Genomic DNA, 23,328 nt, shown 5'->3' on the forward strand with positions numbered 1-23,328 from the left:
TGAATTGAATAGGCTGGAAATTTGAGCAAATGAAAATGGCTATCAGTTTAATGTTAATAAGTGTCAAGTTATACATGTCGACATGAGAAGATTTCCAACAGCATATTATATTAACAAGGTTAATATAAGAACCTAATGAGGCTAGGAATCTGAGTATTAGGGTGGATAGGTATTTGAAGTTCAAAGGTCACACAGCAAAAGTTGCAAATACAACTCAGAGGATAATTGCAGGTTGAAGTGAACCTTGACATGTAAGGATAAGGAAATCATTTTGCCTCTTTATAAGGCCATATCAAATATGACCACACCTGGATTATTGTGCACAGATTTGGTCTTCAGATTCCAAGGGGGATAAAGAAGCTGTGGAAAGCGTGCAAAGAAGAGTTACAAAGATTATATCAGGATTATGGCATTTAGATTATGAGGACAGATTGCAAGTATGTGGATTACAAATTCTGGTTAACAGGAGAAAGGGGGGTGATATGATAGAGGTCTATAAACTTCTGAATGGGTGTTATAGTATACCATTAGCTGAAATTTTTCGTTATATGGAAGGTGATGAGAGAACATGGGGGCATCCGTGGAAGTCAAGTTTGTTTGCAGTCAAGAAAGGGATAACAGCTAGGTTTTTCTCTCGCAAAGCAGTGTGAGTGAGTGAGTGGAATAGTTTGCCTTTAAGGGTAGTAAGTGCATCTATTGCTGATTTTCATACCAAATGCATTATAGCAGCTATTCAATTTAGCAGGGACTTGTACTAGATTTATTTAGGAATATCACATCATCTGCATAAAGTAAAGAGCGGAGATTAACATCTCCAATTAGATATCATATTTAATAATGCTTTCCTTTAAAATGTAATCCATATAGATGATGATTAACAGTAGAGATAATGAACACCCTTGTCACACATCTGATTTAATAGCAAACCATCTTCCTGTACCTCCTTCAATTCTAACTGCTAACTTGCAACTCAAATATAGATAAAAACATTGCTTGATATAATGTCCCCCTTACACCAACTGTAGCGTTTTGAACATCATTCCTCTTGGCACCTTGTCATATGCCTTTACCAGATCTATGAAAGTTTGGATGGAGATCCTTGTTATATTCTCAACTATTAGTCTCAAAGTGAAAATTTGATCTCCTGACAATCTCTATTTGGCCTGAACCCACCTTGTTCAGGCCAAATAGAGATGAAGGAAAGCTTGTTCACCAAGCTTTCCTTCACAATTTTTCTTAGCTATTTATTAAGTATAATTGCATAAATCTTATCATGAACACTCTTCTACGTTCTTACTCAATGGAAATTCTTCTGTAATTCTCAAATAGTTTTATTTACCTTTAAATAGATGGGTACTATGAGACCTCTATCCCAATTATTCATAATTTGACCCTTTGACTAGATCTTCTGAATTATGCAGTGTAGCTACTGTAAAACTTTTATACCTCCATATTTGGGCATTTCTGATTGAATATCATCTGCTTCAACTGCTTCTCCACATTTCAGGTTTTTGATAACTTTTCTACTTCCAGTATGGATATGTATTCCTGACTGCATTCCTAATGGAAGTTTTCTAACACTGTGCTGACACTGTTTGTTTCATTTAGCAGTCTTTCAAAGTAATTACTAAGACAAGTAGAATATCTTTATCTTCAATTCTTGTCACCTTTATCATCTCCAATTCCTTTTACAGTACTCTTTTCTCCATTTCCAATGGCATTGAGAATATTTTGCCACCTTCCTGATATTTATTTTCTATGTTCTTACTCAAGTTTTCCCGTGTCTTCTGTTTAGCTACTTTCACTCAGTGTTTCATTTTCTTATATTTTTCTCTGTATTCTCTGAGTACAAGCTGACTTAGTTGCTAAGAACTTTTGATATGCTTTCTTCATTCCTTGACTGCATCTTTCACTTCCTGAGTCTCCATGGAGTTCTGATTTTTCTGTCCTTGAACACGACCTCACTATATGCCTCTCTGGCTGAATCAATCAAACAATGTTTTCTTCAGGGTTTGCTGCTGAATCTCCAAGGTTTGGTTCTTGTATTCAATCTCTTTCATTATTTTTGAATAATGTTTACATATTTTATTCTACAATTCACATCTGAAAGCTGCTCAATTTTGATTCTTAAAACTTTTTACACACTCTTCTTTCAATATGAAATTCAATTTTATCCTGCTCAACACTAAATGGTGATCACTTTCAATTTCAAATCCTCTGTATACTTTTGTGTCCTGAACACCAGTGGGAAAACACTGATATCAACAATAACACAGTCGATGGGACTTTTATTTTTTGCATCTTCTCTACATGTGAATTTGTGCACATTTTTATGTTGGAACATGGTGTAAGTAATAACCAGCCAATATCTTAAACACAAAATCCAGCAAGTATTTACCATTATTATTAGCTTTCCTCTTCTCTTCAAATTTTCCCTAAACATTTCTATATATCTGGTAATCATTTCCTATTCTACTGTTCAGATCTCCAACAAGGACCAACTTTTTTTCATCGTATCAGCTGCTTTCTCTAATGCCTCAAAAAATTTCTCCACTTCTTTCTTAGTAGAACTTCCTATGGGTTCTACTAATGCACAAATAAGTCTCATAATCAAATTCCTCATTGTGATATTTGCACACATCACTCTACCTGATACTGTCAGCCAATCACAATTATCCAAGTAGTGAGTGTTGAATACTATCTACACTTTTCCCTAATCATTATTGCCTGAATATAACATTCTATTTATTGCTTAAAAAAATCTTACCTGTTTTGCATTTTTTGTTTCAGTAACACCTGTTAGTTAATCTGGTACTTATCCAGTTCCTTTCCTTTTCCATTGATACTTCTTATGTTGATGGTGCCAATCTTGAACTCTGCTAATGTTCAGTTGGGATTTGCTCTAGCAGCTGACTTTTCACTGTTTGCTCTGGTTCCATGATGAACACAACAGTCACCTTGTGTAACAGGATGGTGCCCCAGCTGACATGAAATTCTATCATGTTGTACCATCAATTTACCTTCAGAACACACGCAATTTGCAGACAAAAAATACTAGTTGTTGTGGTGGTGGAGGTGGGCGGTAGATGACGTTGATGGAGATGATTCGTAGTAGAGGTCCAGTGTGGTGGTTGAGAAAGTTGTAGGTGTCCTCCCGCGATGAGTCTTTGGACTCCTTGGAGGTATCAGGAATAATAATAATAATTTGCATTATGGTTTAAGCCAATAAGATACAATTTAGTTGACTAAATCCCAAATTGCCAACCCATCCTCGTTCGTTCAGTATCCAGGTAGATATCTAACAAGATGCACTGCATGAAGGTGAGGATTGGATATTAGATTAGAAGATCTGGTCAGTCGCTGCAGTCCTTAAAAGGCAATGTGGAGGCATCCTCACAGCTGTCCAGCTTTGATACTTAAGCACTCCAAGAATAATAAATTAGATGGATTAATGATATACATTTCACTCCTTCATACAGGTATTTATTTCTGTGACATGCATTTTCTACAAATATTTCCATGGTCCATTAGAACTAGCATCAGTAATTCTTCTGCAATTCTCTAAGCATGTGCAATTACTAGTCACTAACTTTTTGATAGCTTAATAAATAATCCAGAAAACAAATGTTCATCATCATCAAATTCCTGCCATGTACCCTCAAGGGGTGTACAGGATATGATAGTACTACATGAAAAAAAACTACATCATTACTAACTTCCTATCTACAATTTTCCTCCAAATCAGTCTGTTACTTGTCAAGACTCCAACATTATCAGATCTTATATTTCTATCGTCTAAGGCACTTTGTACCGTATCACTCCACCCATATCTTGGTCTTCCTCTGGGTCGTTTTGCTGCCAACCTGGCAGAGAACACTTGTTTTGCTAATCTTTCCTCGCCCATTCTGTTTAAGTGACCATACCACCTGAGATTAGCTCTGCTAACGCATTCCTGGATGCTGACAATGTCAAGTTCTTTCCTAATATCCTCGTTTTTAATATGATATTGCCATTGATGCCATCTGTTCACGCCTCTAATCTTTCTCAGGACTCTCATATCTGCGGTCTCTAGTCTTTGGTCAAGTGTTTCACTTCTGACCCAGCTCTCAGATCCATAAGTTAAAACTGGTTTGAACACTGTCTTGTATATAGCTAATTTAGTGTTCCGACTAATTTCTCTCTTATTCCATATGAATTTATTCAATTGACTTCCCACCATACCAGCTTTGCTGATTCTGTTGTCTATTTCTATATTTAATTTACCATCTTCAGTAAAAATCTTGCCTAAGTAGCTGAAATCTTTTACTTGTTCCACAGGTTCTCCATTCACAACACAGTTGACATTTTCAATGATTCTGCCTATTTTCATCGTCTTTGTCTTTTTATTGCTGACCTTCATACCATATCTTTTACAACAGTTATTCAATTTAGTCAGAGAATCTTGCAGACTTGTAGCGGATTTATTTAGAAGTATAACATCATCCGCATAAAGCAAAGAGCTGACATTAACATCTCCAATTTTGATATCATGTTTAATACCACTTGCCTTCATAATGTGATCCATATAGATAATGAATAACAGATGGGATAATGTACATCCTTGTCTCACACCAGATTTAACATTAAACCATCTTCCTGTACTTCCTTCAATTCTAACTGCTGACTTACAACTCAAATGAAGACTAAGTATAGCTCGATATAATGCCCCATTGACACCATATAACTGCAGCGTATTGAATAGCTTCTCTCTTGGCACATTGTCATATGCCTTTTCCAAATCGACAAAACTTAAATACAGATATTTGTTATATTCCCATGCTTTCTCGACTATTTTTCGTAAAGTGAAAATCTGATCCTGACAGCCTCTGTTTGGCCTGAATCCAGCTTGTTCTTCACCAAGCTTTTCTTCCACAATTTTTCTAAACTGTTTCTCAAGTATACTTGCATAGATCTTGCCAGGAACACTCAGTAGGGAAATACCTCTGTAATTCTCACATTCAGTTTTATTTCCCTTTTTATATATGGGTACTATGAGAGCTCTACTCCAATCATCAGGAATTCGTTCCTCTGTCCAGGCTTTCTGGACTATGCCGTGCAGCCACTATAAGACTCTTATACCACCATACTTCAGCATTTCTGGTTGAATATCATCTACTCCAGCTGCCTTTCCACATTTCAAGCCTTTGATGGCTTTTTCTACTTCAAGTATGGATATGTATTCCTGCCTGCATGTCTGGTCAGTGTTTTTTACCATTGTGCTGTCATCACTGCTTGTTTCATTTAGCAGTTTTTCCAAGTAATTACTCCATACTTCAAGGATATCTTTTTCTCCTGTTTTCATGTCACCTTGATCATCTCTAACTCCTTTTACAGCACTCTTTCCTCCATTTTTAAGCTTCTTCAACAACCTCCAGAATATCTTGCCACCTTCTTGATATTTATTTTCTATATTCTTGCCAAAGTCCTCCCATGACTTTTGTTTAACTAGTTTTGCACAGTGTTTAGCATTCTTGCATTTGTCTCTATATTCTCTAAGAGCACAAGGTGACTTATTTGACAGGAACTTTTGATATGCTTTCTTCTTTTCTTTCACTGCCTCTTTAACTTCCTGTGTCCACCAGGGAGTTCTCATTTTTTTATCCTTGCAGACAACCTCACCACATGCCTCTCTGGCAGAATCAATCAATGTTTTCTTCAGAGTTTGCCACTCTATCTCCAAGGTTTGGTTGCTGTTCTCAAACTCTTTCATTTTTTCTTCAATAATCTTTGTGTATTTTAGTCTACAGTTCATATCTGAGAGCTGCTCAACTTTTATTCGCTTTAAAACTTTCTTACATGTTATTCTTTTCAATTTGAAATTCAATTTTATCCTGCTCAAGACTAAATAGTGATCACTTCCAATTTCAAATCCTCTGTACACTCTGGTGTCCTGCACCAGGGAGAAAACATCACTATCAACAATAACATAGTCAATGATACTTTTCTTATTCCTACCCTCTTCTCTCCATGTGAATTTGTGCACATTTTTATGTTGGAACATGGTGTTAGTAATAACCAGTCCATGTCCTGAGCAGAAATCTAACAGATATTTGCCATTATTATTAGCTTTGCTCTTTTCTCCAAATTTTCCCAAAATTTGGAGAAAAGAGCAAATGTTTCTTCCTCATAATTTTGAGGTTTCTCAGAATTTTCTTCCTCAAAATTATGAGGAAGAAATGTTTCTTCCTCAAAATTATGAGGAAGAAAACAAATGTTTCTTCCTCCTAATTTTTTCTTTACCATTGTACTTTGGAATAACTTCTCTTATTATATATTCCTACAGAGTATAAAAGAATATACTCTGCAGGCATTCAAATCCAATACTACGTTAATTTCTCCTCAATTTTGGTCTATCCACACCAAATGAGTGCACTATAGATCTGGCATTGAAAAACCTTTCATATTTCCAATTGCTATTTAAAAAAACAAAAAAATCACAGCTGTTAAAATTTCCCTATCATAGTATTATATAGGTTTTTATGAAGTCAGGCATATTCCCTTATGACCTATCACAAGCAAAATGCCTGATTTCATACAAACCCAATTAATAGTATGATAGGACATCCTAGTTGCATAGTCAGCTGGCTGTCAGAAGTATGTGTTTTCACCAAGATTTTGTTTTTCCACCAAGAAACTTGAGTTTTCAGGAAGGAAAAAACCTTGCCTTCACATCCTAGAGTAGGATTTAAAACTGGAGTCTTTCTAACCAAACAGCACTGTCATTACTACTGAGTTACGGAGGCTCCTTGTTTATATAATTGGTTAAGTTACAATGAACTACTTTTTACTGATAAGAGAGACGCAAACCTAATGTACCGAGTCTCAATCTGGTCTTGCTAAAGCCTCTAGGCACCTTTGTACAATTTACTTCTACTTTTATGCAATAATGCCACACAAAAATCATCCTATTGAGACCATGCCTCTCTTCTAATTTTGCATACTGTGATCTAGGCTAATTATCCCCAACCACCCAAAATATGTATTTCTCATTTTTTATTAAGTGACTCAGTAGCAGATTGGAAGAATATTCAACTAGAAATGCTTAAGTATCATCATCATCATCATCATCAAATTCCTGCCTTGTACCCTCAAGGGGTGTACAGGATATGACAGTACTACATGAAAAAATTACATCATCACTAACTTCCTATCTACAATTTTCCTCCAAATCAGTCTGTTACTTGTCAAGACTCCAACATTATCAGATCTTATATTTCTATCGTCTAAGGCACTTTGTACCGTATCAATCCACCTATATCTTGGTCTTCCTCTGGGTCGTTTTCCTGCCAACCTGGCAGAGAACACTTGTTTTGCTAATCTTTCCTCTCCCATTCTATTTAAGTGACCATACCATCTGAGATTAGCTCTGCTAACGCATTCCTGGATGCTCACAATGTGAAGTTCTTTCCTAATATCCTCATTTTTAATATGATATTGCCATTGATGCCATCTGTTCACGCCTCTAATCTTTCTCAGGACTCTCATATCTGCGGTCTCTAGTCTTTGGTCAAGTGTTTTACTTCTGACCCAGCTCTCAGATCCATAGGTTAAAATTGGTTTGAACACAGTCTTGTATACAGCTAATTTAGTGTTCCGACTAATTTCTTTCTTATTCCATATGAATTTATTCAATTGACTTCCCACGATACCAGCTTTGCTGATTCTGTTGTCTATTTCTATATTTAGTTTACCATCTTCAGTAAAAATTGTGCCTAAGTAGCTGAAATGTTTTACTTGTTCCACCGGTTCTCCATTCACAACACAGTTGACATTTTCAATGATTCTGCCTATTTTCATTGTCTTTGTCTTTTTATTGCTGACCTTCATACCATATCTATTACAACAGCTATTCAATTTAGTCAGAGAATCTTGCAGACTTGTAGCGGATTTATTTAGAAGTATAACATCATCCGCATAAAGCAAAGAGCTGACATTAACATCTCCAATTTTGATATCAGGTTTAATACCACATTCCTTCATAATGTGATCCATATAGATAATGAATAACAGAGGGGATAATGTACATCCTTGTCTCACACCAGATTTAACATTAAACCATCTTCCTGTACTTCCTTCAATTCTAACTGCTGACTCACAACTCAAATAAAGACTAAGTATTGCTTGATATAATGCCCCATTGACACCATATAACTGCAGCGTATTGAATAGCTTCTCTCTTGGCACCTTGTCATATGCCTTTTCCAAATCGACAAAACTTAAATACAGATCTTTGTTATATGCTTAAGTATGGAGATATAAAAGTTATAAACTGCACTGGCTACACTGCATAATTCAGAGGGCTTGGTCAGATGTTGACTTCCCAATGATGTACCCATATATAAAAAAGAGAATAAAACTAAATGCAAGAATTATTACAGAGGAATTTCCCTACTAAATGTTCCAGGTAAGGTTTATGCAAGCATACTTAAAAAGAGGTTGAGAAAGAGTGTGGAAGAGAAACTTGGAGAAGAACAAACAGGGTTCAGGGCAAAGAGGTTTTCACTTTAAGACCAATAGTTGAGAAATTGTGGGAATATGACAAGGATCTGTACTTAAGTTTTGCAGATCTGGGAAAGGCATATGACAAGGTGCCCAGAGAAAAGCTTTTCAAAGCACTACAATTATATGGGGTGAATGGAATATTATACAGAGCAATATATAATCTATATTTAAGTTGTCAGTCAGCAGTTGGAATTGGAGGAAATACAGGAAGATGGTTTCATGTAAAATCAGGAGTAATACAAGGATCCCCATTATCTCCACTCTGATCTATCTATCATCTATATGGATCACATTATGAAAGAAAGTGATATCCAGCCTGATATTAGAATTAGAGATGTCAAACTTAGCTCTTTGCTTTATGCAAGATGATGTTGTACTCATAAACACATCTACTGAAAGTCTCCAGGATTCACAAACTAAATTGAATAACAGCTGTAACAAATTTGGAATGAAAATCAGCAATAAAAAGACCAAAACTATGAAAATAGAAGGAGCATACAAAACTCCATTCAGAATACATTCAGCTGTATTCTGAATGGAGATCTTATAGAATAAGTAAAATATTTCAGTTATTTAGGTACAGTTTTTAGTGAAGATGGCAGGTTAAACCTGGTAATAGACAACAGAATAATGCAAGATGTCCCACCTTGCTGAGAAAATGTTTTCTCTCAACCTTTGGCAAAACATAATTTTCTAAGAAATTCAAAAACAGCAGTACTTTATTGTTTTCTTTATAAAGAAAAACATACCAGCAACTTTTATACAAACACACACTAAACAATTTACTTTGGAAATCTTGTTAAGAGACTAAAGCTTTAGTAAATAAACTAAAGCTTCAAATTCAACACTTATGCTTGTTTACATTCCATGAAATGTGGAATGTTGCATATGACTCTGTTGAGAACACTATTTTCTTCTTCCACATAATGAAGGCAATTCAAAATGGACTGTCTGTCAGTTTTAGTGATATGTTGATTATATTATACCTCATGGAACTTAAACTACAATCCTTTCTGAAGCACTCTGTGAACAGTGGACTGAATAATGGTCTCGCTCCAAACTTGCATGCTAAGATGGCATCCAATGGTTTCTTGTGATGTTCATAGGATTCCTGTAGCCTTACATTTATCAACGCTGACATTTTTTTAAACTGCTTATAATACCACTATTGATACGTTTATTATCAAATGGATGAACCTGATAAATCTGCCTAAATTCTTACTGAAAGTGAATCAATGCAAATTTTGTGTAATATAACACACTAAGCTTTTTGTTAAACTAGTGTCATTTTGACACTTGCTAATTAGAACAGGATGGATATGCATTCACTCCTTGAATAAAGTCTTTGAATAAGTGAAGAACTATGGTGGGAAGAGAGAAGAAATTTCATGGTATATTAAAATTAGTTAAGTTAGTTTTTGGGATGATCTCCTTATTTCATTCAAATGAGCTATTTTTCAGAAAATCAAGTAAAGATTATTATTTTGATCTGTTACTCTATCTTTGTTTTATACTAAATCACAATTACCTGAGTATTACCTCCACTGACATAAAGAACAGTTGGATTTTCTGCACCAGTTATTAGTCTACCCATTTCAATATATACTTCTAGTTAAAAAAAATACTCACTAGAAAAAAAAAGTTTGCAAATGTGCTGTTATATCATATATCAAATCAAACTGAATTATTTAATTTTATAAAATTCATATTATAGATTATCACAGTATCCTATACCTTCTTTGAGAGTACATTCCATCTCCTCGATTCTACCCACATGAATAGCAACCTTAGCTACAATTTGCCAGATTCGCATAACTCTGCTGTTCAGTGTGCTGGCATTCTCGCGAGATCACACTCGTATAAATGTAGCTAGAACTGAAGCGCAGACTCCAATTTAAACTTAACTACAGTTTTTGACAGCTTTGTTGTTGTTGTTAGTGTGTAATGTTTCTGTCAGTCATTTTTGTATATACCTTTGTACTTTGACACCTGATGAAGTTGGCTTACCAACGAAACTAGTAGTGTCCTTAGTAAACTTTATTCTTAATTATCTCGGTGGTTTAAGTCATTAAAATTATTGAACAAATGCCCACACAATAGGTTGCAAAATGCAAAGCCTATAATAATAGCAAGTGGAAGTAATTAGTGAAAAAGAAGCAAATTTCTGTTTGTTGAACAGCTGGAGGTCATAGTCCTTGGGAAAAATGATATGGGAAAGCTATTTGAAAGAACAGAGGTAGATGGAATGAAAGAGGATGACAAGTTAGTATGATAAGTCTGGAGCTGAACTGATATAGATATGAACTATTAATTACTAATATTTTTGAATGTTTATGAATGTTTAGAGAAGAATGGAAATATAATATGCCAATTCAGTGAAATACCGCTCATGAAAATACCTATAGAAAAGGCATAGCAGAAAAAAGGTTTGAATTCTATTGTAAACATGGATTTTTTTTTTTTTTTGTTTTGTTTTGTTTGTTTTAGGTAGTAGATGAATTTCATTACCACCTAGTGTGAGACCACTGCTCCACATACTGGAAGCCTGAAGTGGTTTGGAAAAAGCCCCATGTTTGGTCTCTAAAGCAGGGTTTCCCTAGACCAGGTAAAAATGAATAAAAAAATACAAAACGTAATAAAAAAATTAATAAAAATAGGAATAAACCCTCAGCACACCTATGGTACCAATGTACTATAGGTTTACAACCTCTCCTCCGTGGGAGTCATATAAAAAATAATAAAATAAATAAATAAAAACATATATAAGAAAGCAACTGGAGTGAATCAGTAAAAAGGGATTGTCATTTAAATCAGCACTTCCCAAACTGTGGGCTGTGGCCCCCTTGGGGGCCATTAGTTTTGTTGAGGGAGCCGTGAAATAATGAAAAAAATTTTAAATGTTTTAAGACTAAGTGTGGCACGTCAAACGTGTATGCTAAAAATGTAATATTTGCATTTGATTTTTGCGATATTGCTGTGTATGTTTTGTATTACTGAATATAAATACAATAAAGATTATAATAATATATGTCTGTATTACGATTTTTATTTCTGATGGGGCCGTGAAATATTTTAATTTTTCCAAGGGGGCCTTTACATCCATAAGTTTGGGAAGCACTGATTTAAATGGATTCTAGTTTTCTGAATAGCATTTTTAGGGAGGCTTTTAGCGTGGCACTTGGATTATCCAGTTCACTAGATTATCTTCACCTCCCTAGTTGTTATGGAAAATCTTGAAATTTAAATCATTTCGACGATGCAAGCCATATCAAATAAAGAACAGGAATGTGGGGGGGGGGTACTATATCAACACAACTATGAATAAGATTTGAAATTATCAAGAGAAGTTCATTAATGTATAGAAGGAAGAGTGAAAGTACAAAATCCTGGGGTACTTTATTACCCCCAGGGCTCTGCACTGGGGGTAATAAAGTACCCCTTGGAGGAGTTTCTTCTTGTGGAGGAGAAGAAACTCCTCCAAGGACTCATTGCAGGAGAGAGCTCAAATACATTTATTATACAATGCTTTTTATCATTATTTATCATTATGGGTAAATTTTGAAATAAAGAAAGGATATTTGTTGTTAGTTTTGTATCCTGCATACATAAGAGCAGGTTATTTATATAACAGTGATTTTTAGGATAAAAGTATTTTACCATATTCAGGAATATTATTCATTCTGTAATGTAAGGAATCAAAATTTGTAAACATTTACTCTTGACTGGCCTTCATCATTACAGTCAGAAATTTTCAAAACCAACATGCTGCAATAGCTTTAAAACTTAATTTACACTACAAAATGTAAAGCAAAAACATTATCATTATACTGACATTCTTAAGCAATGTTTGAACTATACTATATTATAATACTATATCAGAAGCGGATAAGAAGTGGATAGATATAGACCAAAGGGAAATAAAGAGAAAGAGAGAGAAAGACCAGTGAAGCCAGAACAGACAAATGACTAATCATTAAAGAGAAGAAGAATACTATCTCATGGTATCAGTTACTGAATGGGAAAGATATCAGCAATGCATGGGAATCTTTGAAAAGCTTATATGAAGCAGTATCTGAATGTATCTCTGGAGTTCGAAGAACAAATAGGGTGGGAGTGAAATGGATGTGCAATCTTATGAATCAACATATACATAAGATGAAGATGATATGAAAGGAATATCATGAGAATAAGGGCACAGGGTGTTATGAAATATATAAAGCACAGGTGGCTTTATATGTTGCATGTGAAGTCACTTAATATCGTGCGTGCTTTCTGCATAATATGTATGTTGTGCAGAAAGTTAAATCAGAATATGAAAAGAAATTGGCTATGCAGTCTAAATAGAATTTTAAAAAAATATCATTATGCTGCAAGTAAATGAAAGAAAGAATGAATGTGGAAGAATAACTTTAGTGAATGCAGATAGTACTCTAATCACAGAAGCTGATGAGATTGTTCAATTAATGAGTGCTCACTTTGCTAAGTTATATCAACCAGGTGTATGTCATATGGTGCACAGTGCTACTACATTGGATGAAGAGATAGAGGTGAATCAGAATAAAGCTGAAGAGCTGTTGCATAACCTGGATAATAATTCGGCAACAGGGACAGATGGAATATCAGCATGGAAAGATACCAAAAGGAATGAAAAGATTATATGATAGTTCAATTGTACAAGAGTGGTGCAAAAACCAATGTGCCTAACTATTGAACCTATCAGCATCTCTGTTGTGGTGGTGAAAGATTTTAGAGAGGGTGGTAAGAACTCGCATACAGAAATGGGTTGACAGACAAACTATGCTCTACAAGCAACAGAATTATTTTACTAAAGGAAGGCCCTGTTTTAGCCTACTGTTTAGATACTGTTAGACTTTGCTAAGCCATTTGATAAGATACCACATGAAAGGATACTGAATATACTAGAAAATATGGATTTCGAATATAAACTCTTGACTTGGATAAGAGAGTGGTTGAGAGACAGGTATCAAAAAGTAGTATATGGTGGATGTGAATTTGTCAAATTTAAGGTGACCAGAGGTGTAAGGGATTGATTGTTTTCTGATGATGCAAAGATAGACAGGACAATCAGGGATGCTACTGATATCCACCACTTGCAGAATGATTTGAATAGGCTGGAAATTTGGACAAATGAAAATGACTGTCAGTTTAATGTTAGTAAGTGCAAAGTTATACACATTAGCATGAGGAAATTTCCAACAGCATATTAAGTGACTTCATGTACAAAGTTTGTTTGCTTACACTTGGATAAAGGATGAAACCAAGAATATAATTTCTTGCCATCCTTAATTTATACTATAACCAAGAGAAAAAACTTTCAACATCTATCTCTAATCCACAGTACTTTAGTAATTAGATTTGACACCTTTTGACTACTTGTATATGGAATGACTTCTGCATTACTTCAACCTTGGTATCACTTCTGTGTCTGGCTTCCATTAATGAGACCTTAATAAGATTCAAAACCAATCTGGGTAGTGGCCCTTCCCATAATATGTAGCATTATACATACCTGAAAGGGTGTGTGCATTGCATTATGGAATACTAAGGCATGTCATGTGAGGTCATTAGCCTCTGTATACAAGTAGCCCAGTTGTGAAGTGACTTCATGAGCAAACTTTGTTTGCTTATACTTGGATAAAGGACGAAACCAAGAATATAATTTCTCAGCACCTTTAATTTATAGTATAACCAAGGGAAAAAACTTTCAACATGGTGGATAGGAATATAAAGTTCAAAGGTCACATTGCGAAGATGTTAAAAGTTTATTTTTACCTTGGTTAGATTATAATAAATTTAGTTTAATCCTTTATCCAAGTGTGAGCAAACAAAGTTTGTGCCTGAAAATATCTTGAGGACTGGGGTAAGGTAGTACAACACCAGGCAACTCATAGCAAAGGTGGCCAAGCTACCATCACTCCTTTCTCAGTATCTCTCATAATGCAAAACACATCTCCTTGCGGATATGTATAATGTTATGCATTAAGGGAAGGGCCACTACCCATACCGGTTTCGACCTTTATTGAGGTCTCGTCAGTGGGAGCTAGGCCCTCAAGTGGAGGTAGAAGCACTGGAGAGGTGATCTTCACCTATAAAAGTTGCCATAAGATATGAGTGGTGGGCCTTCCCTTAATGCATAACATTATACATATCTGTAAGGAGATGTGTTTTGCATTATGGGAGATACTGAGAAAAAGTGACGGTAGCTTGGCCACCTTTGCTACGAGTTGCCTGGTGTTGTACTACCTTACCCCAGTCCTGAAGATATTTTCAGGTGCAAACTTTGTTTGCTCACACTTGGATAAAGAATTAAACTAAATTTATTATAGTCTAACCAAGTGAAAAATAAACTTTCAACATCTTTCTCTAAATCCAGAGTAATTTAATAATAAGGTGGCACACCTCATGGCAACTCCTATAGGTAAAGATGACTTCTCCAGTGCTTCTACCTAGTATCTCCACTTCAGGGCCTAGCTCCCACTGACGAGACCTCAATAAAGGTCGAAACCGGTATGGGTAGTGGCCCTTCCCTTAATGCATAACATTATACATATCTGCAAGGAGATGTGTTTTACACTATGGGAGATACTGAGAAAGGAGTGATGGTGGTTTGACCACCTTTGCTACGAGTTGCCTGGTGTTGTAGTACCTTACCTAGTCCTGAAGATATTTTCAGGTGCAAACTTTGTTTGCTCACACTTGAATAAAGGATTAAACTAAATTTATTATGTCACATTGCAAAATTGCAAATACAAACTCAGTGGATAATTGCAATATTGAAAGAAATACAGGCGGTTTCAAAAAGGGTGTATACAACTTTGCAGGAGAACAGAGAAGAATAACTCAGTAAACGTACAAATGCTGAGCGAGTGTCATAATGTAGTGAAACACATCAATTTTTGGTCACATAACTTTATTATCAAATAACAACACTAGATGGCATGATACGTTACATCATTTGAAAATGGCAACTTTTGATGGGGCAGAGCAAGCATGTTGTGTGTTTTGGTCGGAGAAAACGAAGTCTGCAACACAAGTTCAGAGGAATTTCTGCATGCAATATGACAAAGAACCACCTAGTAGGTGCATGATCTACACATGACACAAGAATTTTGTGGAAACAGGCTGTTCTATTCATCATCCTATGTCAACAGGAAGGCTAATGCTATTCTGGAAAAAGTTTGGGAAAGTTTCCAAAGAATCCCTGGAAAGTCAACTGGACAAGAGGACTCATCAAATTGGAGTTCCACATGTGACTGTATGGCATGTTTTATGAGCATCTACATTTAAGGTTCTACAAATTTACCCTTGTACAGCATTTGAAGAAAGATGATAAGAAGATACGCCAGGATTTCTGTGCAGAAATCATCAGCAGGATAGAACAAAATAAGGACTTTTTGGATATGATCGTTTTCAGTGACAAGTGCATTTTTCACATAACTGGGCAAGTAAACTCACAACTACAGAATTTGGGGAAACGAAAATCCACACGCTATCAGAGAACATGTTCATGGCACCCCAAAGTCTTTTGTGCCATAAGCAAGAAGAAAGTGTATGGACCCTTCTTTTTTTTGGAGTCTATCATTACTGGTGGTGTGTATTTGGACATGCTACAAGGGTAGCTAATACCACAATGACCAAGATGGATGCTTATATTTCTAGCAAGACGGAGCACTTCCTAATTACCTGACAGACATAAGGTTGTACCTTGACAACCATTTTCCAGGCAGATGGATTGGTAGAGGGGTGCCTGTAGCATGGCCACTGTGTTCCCACAACCTTACACTGTTAGATTTTTTTCTTGTAGGGCTTTGCAAAAGATCGAGTGTTTGTGCCACACCAGCCAAGTTCGATGAGCTGCATTCCAGAATTACTGCCATCATTGCTGAAGTTACACCAGATATGCTCTGCCACATGTAGGAGGAAAATGATTACAGATGACCATCTGCAGAATTACTGGAGGTAGTCATATTCAACTTTAACTGTTTGTGTGGAAACTTAAAGTGTCATGCTACATTTGCATGGTAATAAAAATTGTTCATCTATCGCTATTCATCTTCTATGTCATTCAAAGTTGTACATTCCCTTTCAGAACACCCTGTATTGATATACAGTGTTCAACATAAGAAGCCTGAGTGGAAAAGAAATGGAGCTAGCTGAGGAATTAGATAAGTACCAGATCGACATAATAGGAGTGACTGAAACAAAAAAGACAAAAACTGGTGAGATCTTTCTGAGCAATAAATATAAAAGGTTATATTCAGGCAATGACAATCAAGGAAAAGAAGGAATAGCCATTGTATTCAACACTAAATATAAGGCTAATCTTCTTGAATGGCAGGCAATCTCAAGAATAATGTGGGCAAATATGAGAATGGTGAACTGGACAATGAGACTTATTTGTGCCTATGGTCTCACAGAAAATTCTACTAAGGTAGAAGTGGAGGAATTTTTTGAGGATTTAGAGAAAGCATCTGACACAATGAAAAAGAAATGGTTATCAAACATACAAAAATATTTTAGGAAAATTTGGAGAAAAGAGCACAGCTAATAATAATGGCAAATATTTGTTGGATTTCTGCTCAGGAAATGAACTGGTTATTACTAACACCATGTTCCAACATAAAAATGTATACAAATTCACATGGAGAGAAGAGGCTAGGAATAAGAAAAGTCTCATTGACTATTTTATTGTTGAGAGTGATGTTTTCTCCCTGGTGCAGGACACCAGAGTGTACAGAGGATTTGAAATTGGAACTGATCACTATTTAGTCTTGAGCAGGATAAAATTGAATTTCAAATTGAAAAGAATAACATGTAAGAAAGTTTTAAAGCGAATAAAAGTTGAGCAGCACTCAGATGTGAACTATAGACTAAAATACACAAAGATTATTAAAGAAAAAATGAAAGCATTTGAGAACAGGAACCAAACTTTAGAGATTCAGTGGCAAGCCTTGAAGAAAACCTTGATTGAATCAGCCAGAGAGTCATGTGGTGAGGTAGTCTGCAAGGATAGAAAAATCAGAACTCCATGGTGGACACAGGAAGTTAAAGAGGCAGTGAAGGAAAAAAAGAAAGCATATCAAAAGTTCCTGTCAAATAAGTCAGCTTGTGCTCTTAGAGAATACAGAGAAAAATGTAAGAAAGCTAAACAAAAGTCATGGGAGGAACTTTGGCAAGAACATAGAAAATAAATATCAAGAAGGTGGCAAAATATTTTGGAGGCTGTTGAAGAAGCTTAGAAATGGAGGAAAGAGAGTACTGTAAAAGGAGTTAGAGATGATAAAGGTGACATGAAAACGAGAGAAAAAGATATCCTTGAAGGATGGAGTAATTACTTCAAGAAATTGCTAAATGAAACTAGCAGTGATAGCACAGTGGCAAAAAACACTCGACAGGCATATAGTCAGGAATACATATCCATATTTGAAGTAGAAAAAGCCATCAGAGGCTTAAAATGTGGAAAGGCAGCAGGAATAACTGATATTCGACCAGAAATGCTGAAGTATGGTGGTATAAAAGTCTTACAGTGGCTGCACTGCAGAGTTCAGAAGGTGTGGACGGAGGAACGAATTCCTGATGATTGGAGTAGAGTTCTCATAGTACCCATATATAAAAAGGGAAATAAAACTGAATGTCAGAATTGCAGAAGTATTTCTCTACTGAGTGTTCCTGGTAAGATATATGCAAGTATACTTGAGAAACAGTTGAGAAGAATTTTAGAAGAAAAGCTTGGTGAAGAACAAGATGGATTCAGGCCAATTAGAGGCTGTCAGGATCAGATCTTCGCTTAATGACAAATAGTGGAGAAATCATGGGAATATAACAAAAATCTCTATTTGAGTTTTGTAGATATGGAAAAGGCATATGATAAGGTGCCAAGAGAGAAGCTATTCAATACGTTACAGTTATATGGTGTCAATGGGGCATTATATCAAGGAATAATTAGTCTTTATTTGAGTTGTAAGTCAGCAGTTAGAATTGAAGGAAGTACAGGAAGATGGTTTAATGTTAAATCTGGTATGAGACAAGGATGTAAATTATCCTCTCGGTTATTCATTATCTATATAGATCACATTATGAAGGAAAGTGGTATTAAACATGATATCAAAATTGGAGATGTTAATGTCAGCTCTTTGCTTTATGCGAACGATATTATACTTCTAAATAAATCTGCTGCAAGTCTGCAAGATTCACTGACTAAATTGAATAACTGTTGTAATAGATATGGTATGAAGGTCAGCAATAAAAAGACAATGACAATGAAAATAGGCAGAATCATTGAAAACGTCAACTGTGTTGTGTATGGAGAACCGGTGGAACAAGTAAAACATTTCAGCTACTTAGGCACAATTTTTAGTGAAGATGGTAAATTAAATATAGAAATAGACAACAGAATCAACATAGCTGGTATGGTAGGAAGTCAATTGAATAAATTCATATGGAATAAGAGAGAAATTAGTCGGAACACTAAATTAGCTGTATACAAGATAGTGTTCAAACCAGTTTTAACTTATGGATCTGAGAGCTGGGTCAGAAGTAAAACACACTTGACCAAAGACTAGAGACCGCAGATATGAGAGTCCTGAGAAAAATTAGAGGCGTGAACAGATGGCATCAATGGCAATATCATATTAAAAACAAGGATATTAGGAAAGAACTTGACATTGTTAGCATCCAGGAAGGAAGTGACCATACCACCTGAAATTAGCAGAGCTATCTCAGGTGGTATGGTCACTTAAATAGAATGGGCGAGGAAAGATTAGCAAAACAAGTGTTCTCTGTCAGGTTGGTAGGAAAATGAACCAGAGGAAGACCAAGATATAGGTGGATTGATACAGTACAAAGTGCCTTAAACAATAGAAATATAAGATCTGATAATATTGGAGTCTTGACAAGTAATAGACCGATCTGGAGGAAAATTGTAGATAGGAAGTTAGTAATGATGTAAATTTTTCATGTGGTACTATTATATCCTGTACACCCCTTGAGGGTACATGGCAGGAATTTGATGATGATACCTCAGCTAATGAGTGACTCTGCTAATGAATTTTTTGGCTCACAAAGTTTTTTGTCGCTGTTTTTCAGACTTGGCTAACGGATGTTTGAGCGCTAACACGAACAGTTGGGCCATTCCAGGAGCTTATCTTTTCCATCTGTATGTGTGTGACAAAGAAATGAGCTGACCACATCACATAAGGGAGACTCACCAACCCAACTGGGTTCTTTACGTTCGAGACAGCAAGAAGTGAGATGCCAGTGTCAGTACAGTGCATGCTCCGTGTAGCTGTGAATGCGAGAGGTAAGTGTGATAGCATTTATTCTTTACTTGGCTAAATTCTACTATGAGGGATTAATTTATAATTAGTAAATTCTATTCTTATCTAATTAAACAAATAATATGCTATATGCCATATTTCTTTTATATTTTTCAGAAAATAATTTTCTTGACAATTGGTCCAAAAAAAGTAAGTGACAAACCCAAGGGATGCAGAAAGTTGCTCACAATTGAGCAAAAGAAAGAAACAATTTCAGCATATGAAAGATGAGTCAGAATTGTGGATTTAGCAGTCAAGCATGGAATAGCATCATCATCAATAGCTACAATTTTGAAGGAGGAGGAGGAGATTAAGGCAGCTTCAGTTGCAGCTGGTGTGAAGACCTTGGCCTCTCAATCCCAAAGAAGTTCTGTGAATGAAGAAATGGAAAAGCTTCTGATGATCTGGATAAATGAGTGTCAAATGGCTGGTGACACTGTGACTCAAGAGATGATCTGCAGCAAAGCCAGAATGATTTATGAAAATTTGAAGAAAAATGTGGCAGGACACAGTACAGCAGAGGCAGAATTCAAAGGAAGCAGAGGATGGTTTGAGAAGTTCAAGAGAAGGTCAGGGATCCATAGTGTAATTAGACATGGAGAAGGAGCCAGTGCAAATAAAGAGGAGGCTGAGAAGTTTGTTAGAGAATTTCAGGAGTGGACCATCATTCATGGATACAAGCCAGAACAAGTGTTTAATTGTGATGAAACTGGGTTGTTCTGGAAGCAAATGTCCAAAAGAACTTTCATCACAAAAGAAGAAAGTGTATGCCAGGGTACAAACCTATGAAAGATAGAATAACTCTTTTATTTTGTGCTAATGCAAATGGTGATCTCAAAATTAAACCAATGTTGGTTTACCACTCTAAGACACCAAGAATTTTCAAGAAGGAGAATATTTGCAAGCCCATGCTTAGTGTTTATTGAAAGTCAAACACCAAGGCATGGGTAACAAGAAGCATATTTACAGAGTGGATTGTAAAGGTGTTTGGGCCCACGGTGAAAAAGTACCTGAGAGAAGAAAACTTGCCTGAAAAGGCTGTGCTTCTTCTGGACAATGCTCCAGGGCATCCACTGGATTGGAAGAAGATTTGGAGGCAGAATTTAACTTCATCAAGATAAAATTTCTTCCTGCAAACACCACATTTATTTTGCGATCCATGGACCAACAGGTCATATCAAACTTTAAGAAATTGTATACAAAACACATGTTCCAAAGATGTTTTGATGCAACTTCATTTACCAATCTGACTCTGAGGGAATTCTGGAAGGATCATTATCATATCCTTCATGCTATTCAAGTCATTGCCATGGCATGGGACAAAGTGTCAGTTAGGACACTTAATGCTGCCTGGAAAAAGTTATGGCCAGACTGCTGCAAGATAAGAAGTGCTTTTTCCAGTGTTCAAGATGCTGAAGATGTTGCTGGGGAACTTGCTGCTGAAAATGCTGACATTGTAGATAAGATAGTCTCCTTGGGTGAAGTATTACATTTGGAGGTAAATGAAGAAGATGTAGAAGAATTAGTTGAAGAACACTCAAAAGATCTGACAACAGAAGATCTTGAAGAGTTGAAAAAGCAACTGAATCAGGAAAGAGTGCTCATCAGCGGAGGAGGACAGCAATAAAAAGCGAAGAATGCCAACAGGTGACATTAAAAAAATGCTGCACTACTGGGAAGAGTTTCAGTCTTTGGCTACAAAGTGGCATCCCAACAAAGCTGAAATGAACAGACTTTGTGCCTTGGTTGAAGACAAATGTCTGAATCACTTTAAAAACATTCTGAAAAAAAGAAAAGTTCAATCAACTTTTGACAGATTTTTGACTTCTCCTTTAGCAAAGAGACAGAGGCCAGCTACTGAAGAAGAGGAGACTTACCTTGAATAAACTTCGAAAATTTGGAAGAAGAATAGTAAACACGTTGTGTACATATTTTCAGTTTAATAAAGTGTATATAATAGTGTAAAGATCGTCAGTTTTTCATTCTACTTTCCATTCTCCTTCATCTAATTGTTCATCTCAGCCTTTGGTGAGTTTTTGCTTTTATAGTGTGCTTTTTACTATTTCATAAAACTTATCTTTAAATAGTAGGCAGCATCCAGAACGAATGAAACGATTTTCTATAGAAACCTACGGGAAATCACATTTTGGCTAACTAATTCAGGAACGAATTATCTTCGTTAGCCTAGGTATCACCGTATAAGGATAAGTAAGTCATTTTGCCACTTTAAAAGGCCTTGATAAGACGCATCTGGACTACTGTGTGCAGATTTGGTCTCCTGGTTTACAAGGATATAAAGTAGCTGTAGAAAGGGTACAAAGAAGAGTTATAAAGATTATAGAGGAATTATGGAATGTAGATTATGAGGATAGAATGAGAGTATGTTGACTGCAGACTTTGGTTAACAGGAAAATAAGAGGTGATATGAGAGGAGTAGCCTATTTTAAGCAGTGGAAGTCTGCTGCTCTCCCAGGTTTGAAACCATACCATAATGGTTTCCTGAGGAAGGCAATGGAAAACCACCTCAGTTTTCCAAGAAATATGGTGAACTCGGCAAATTTAGTTTCCACAACTGGCAAAAATGGGGTCTATCGGCAAACGATGGATGTCATGCCCAGCAGAAGAAGAAATGAGGCTTCTCAGGTCGTTAACCTACGAAATCCTCAAATGGACAATGAGGATGGGATCCCAAGTATTGAGGAAAATGGGAAGAAAATAAGACATCCAAGAGAGAATGAGATAGAAACTATACATGTTGCAACTTGGAATGTAAGAACAATGTTAAGAGCTGGTAAATTAGAGAACTTGAAGAAAGAAATGGAGAGGAATAAATTGGATGTGGTTGGTCTAAGTGAAGTCAGATGGGAAGATATAGGAGATTTTGAAAGTGATGGTTATAGAATTATATATTCCTGTAGAACACAGGGGAAAAATGGAGTAGCATTTGTTTTGAATGAAAAGGTTAAAAATTCAGTAGAAAAAATAATATATAAAAGTGACAGGGTGACTATGATTAAACTGAAAGCAAAGCCTGTGGACATAATGATTATATAGATATATATGCCCACAAGTGATCATGATGAAAATGAAGTAGAAGAGATATATAATCAAATAGAAGAGAGAAGAAATAATGGAAGAAGACAGAACTAAAAGGTGTACCATCTGGATGGGAGACTGGAATGCGGTGGTAGGTGAAAAGGTAGAGAAGGGAATAACAGGAAGATATGGCCTTGGAAAAAGGAATGAGAGAGGTGAAAGACTTATAGAGTTTTGTAAAAGACACAAACTAATCATTGGTAATACTTGGTTTAAACTTCCAAAGAGAAGAAGCTATACATGGAAAATACCAGGTGATATCGCAAGATACCAGATTGATTATATGTTAATACAAAACAGGTACAGAAACAGTGTAAAAAGGATAACATATCCAGGAGCTGATATTGACTCAGAC

General features: G+C 35.9%; 1 protein-coding gene across 1 annotated transcript in view; it reads right to left on the reverse strand.

Moving 5' to 3' along the window:
• Nucleotides 1-23,328, reverse strand: part of Tcs3 (Probable tRNA N6-adenosine threonylcarbamoyltransferase Tcs3) — a 142,813-nt gene that overhangs the window by 81,775 nt on the left and 37,710 nt on the right. Inside the window, exon 5 of the mRNA XM_090398354.1 lies at nt 10,070-10,146. Within this exon, the coding sequence (XP_090254480.1) occupies nt 10,070-10,146 (77 nt within the window). The remainder of the gene's footprint in view (nt 1-10,069; nt 10,147-23,328) is intronic.

Source organism: Typopeltis vanoorti, chromosome 9, assembly GCF_054136105.1.
Source record: "Typopeltis vanoorti isolate ZY-2024b chromosome 9, IOZ_Tvanoo_1.0, whole genome shotgun sequence".
Taxonomy (NCBI): domain Eukaryota; kingdom Metazoa; phylum Arthropoda; class Arachnida; order Uropygi; family Thelyphonidae; genus Typopeltis; species Typopeltis vanoorti.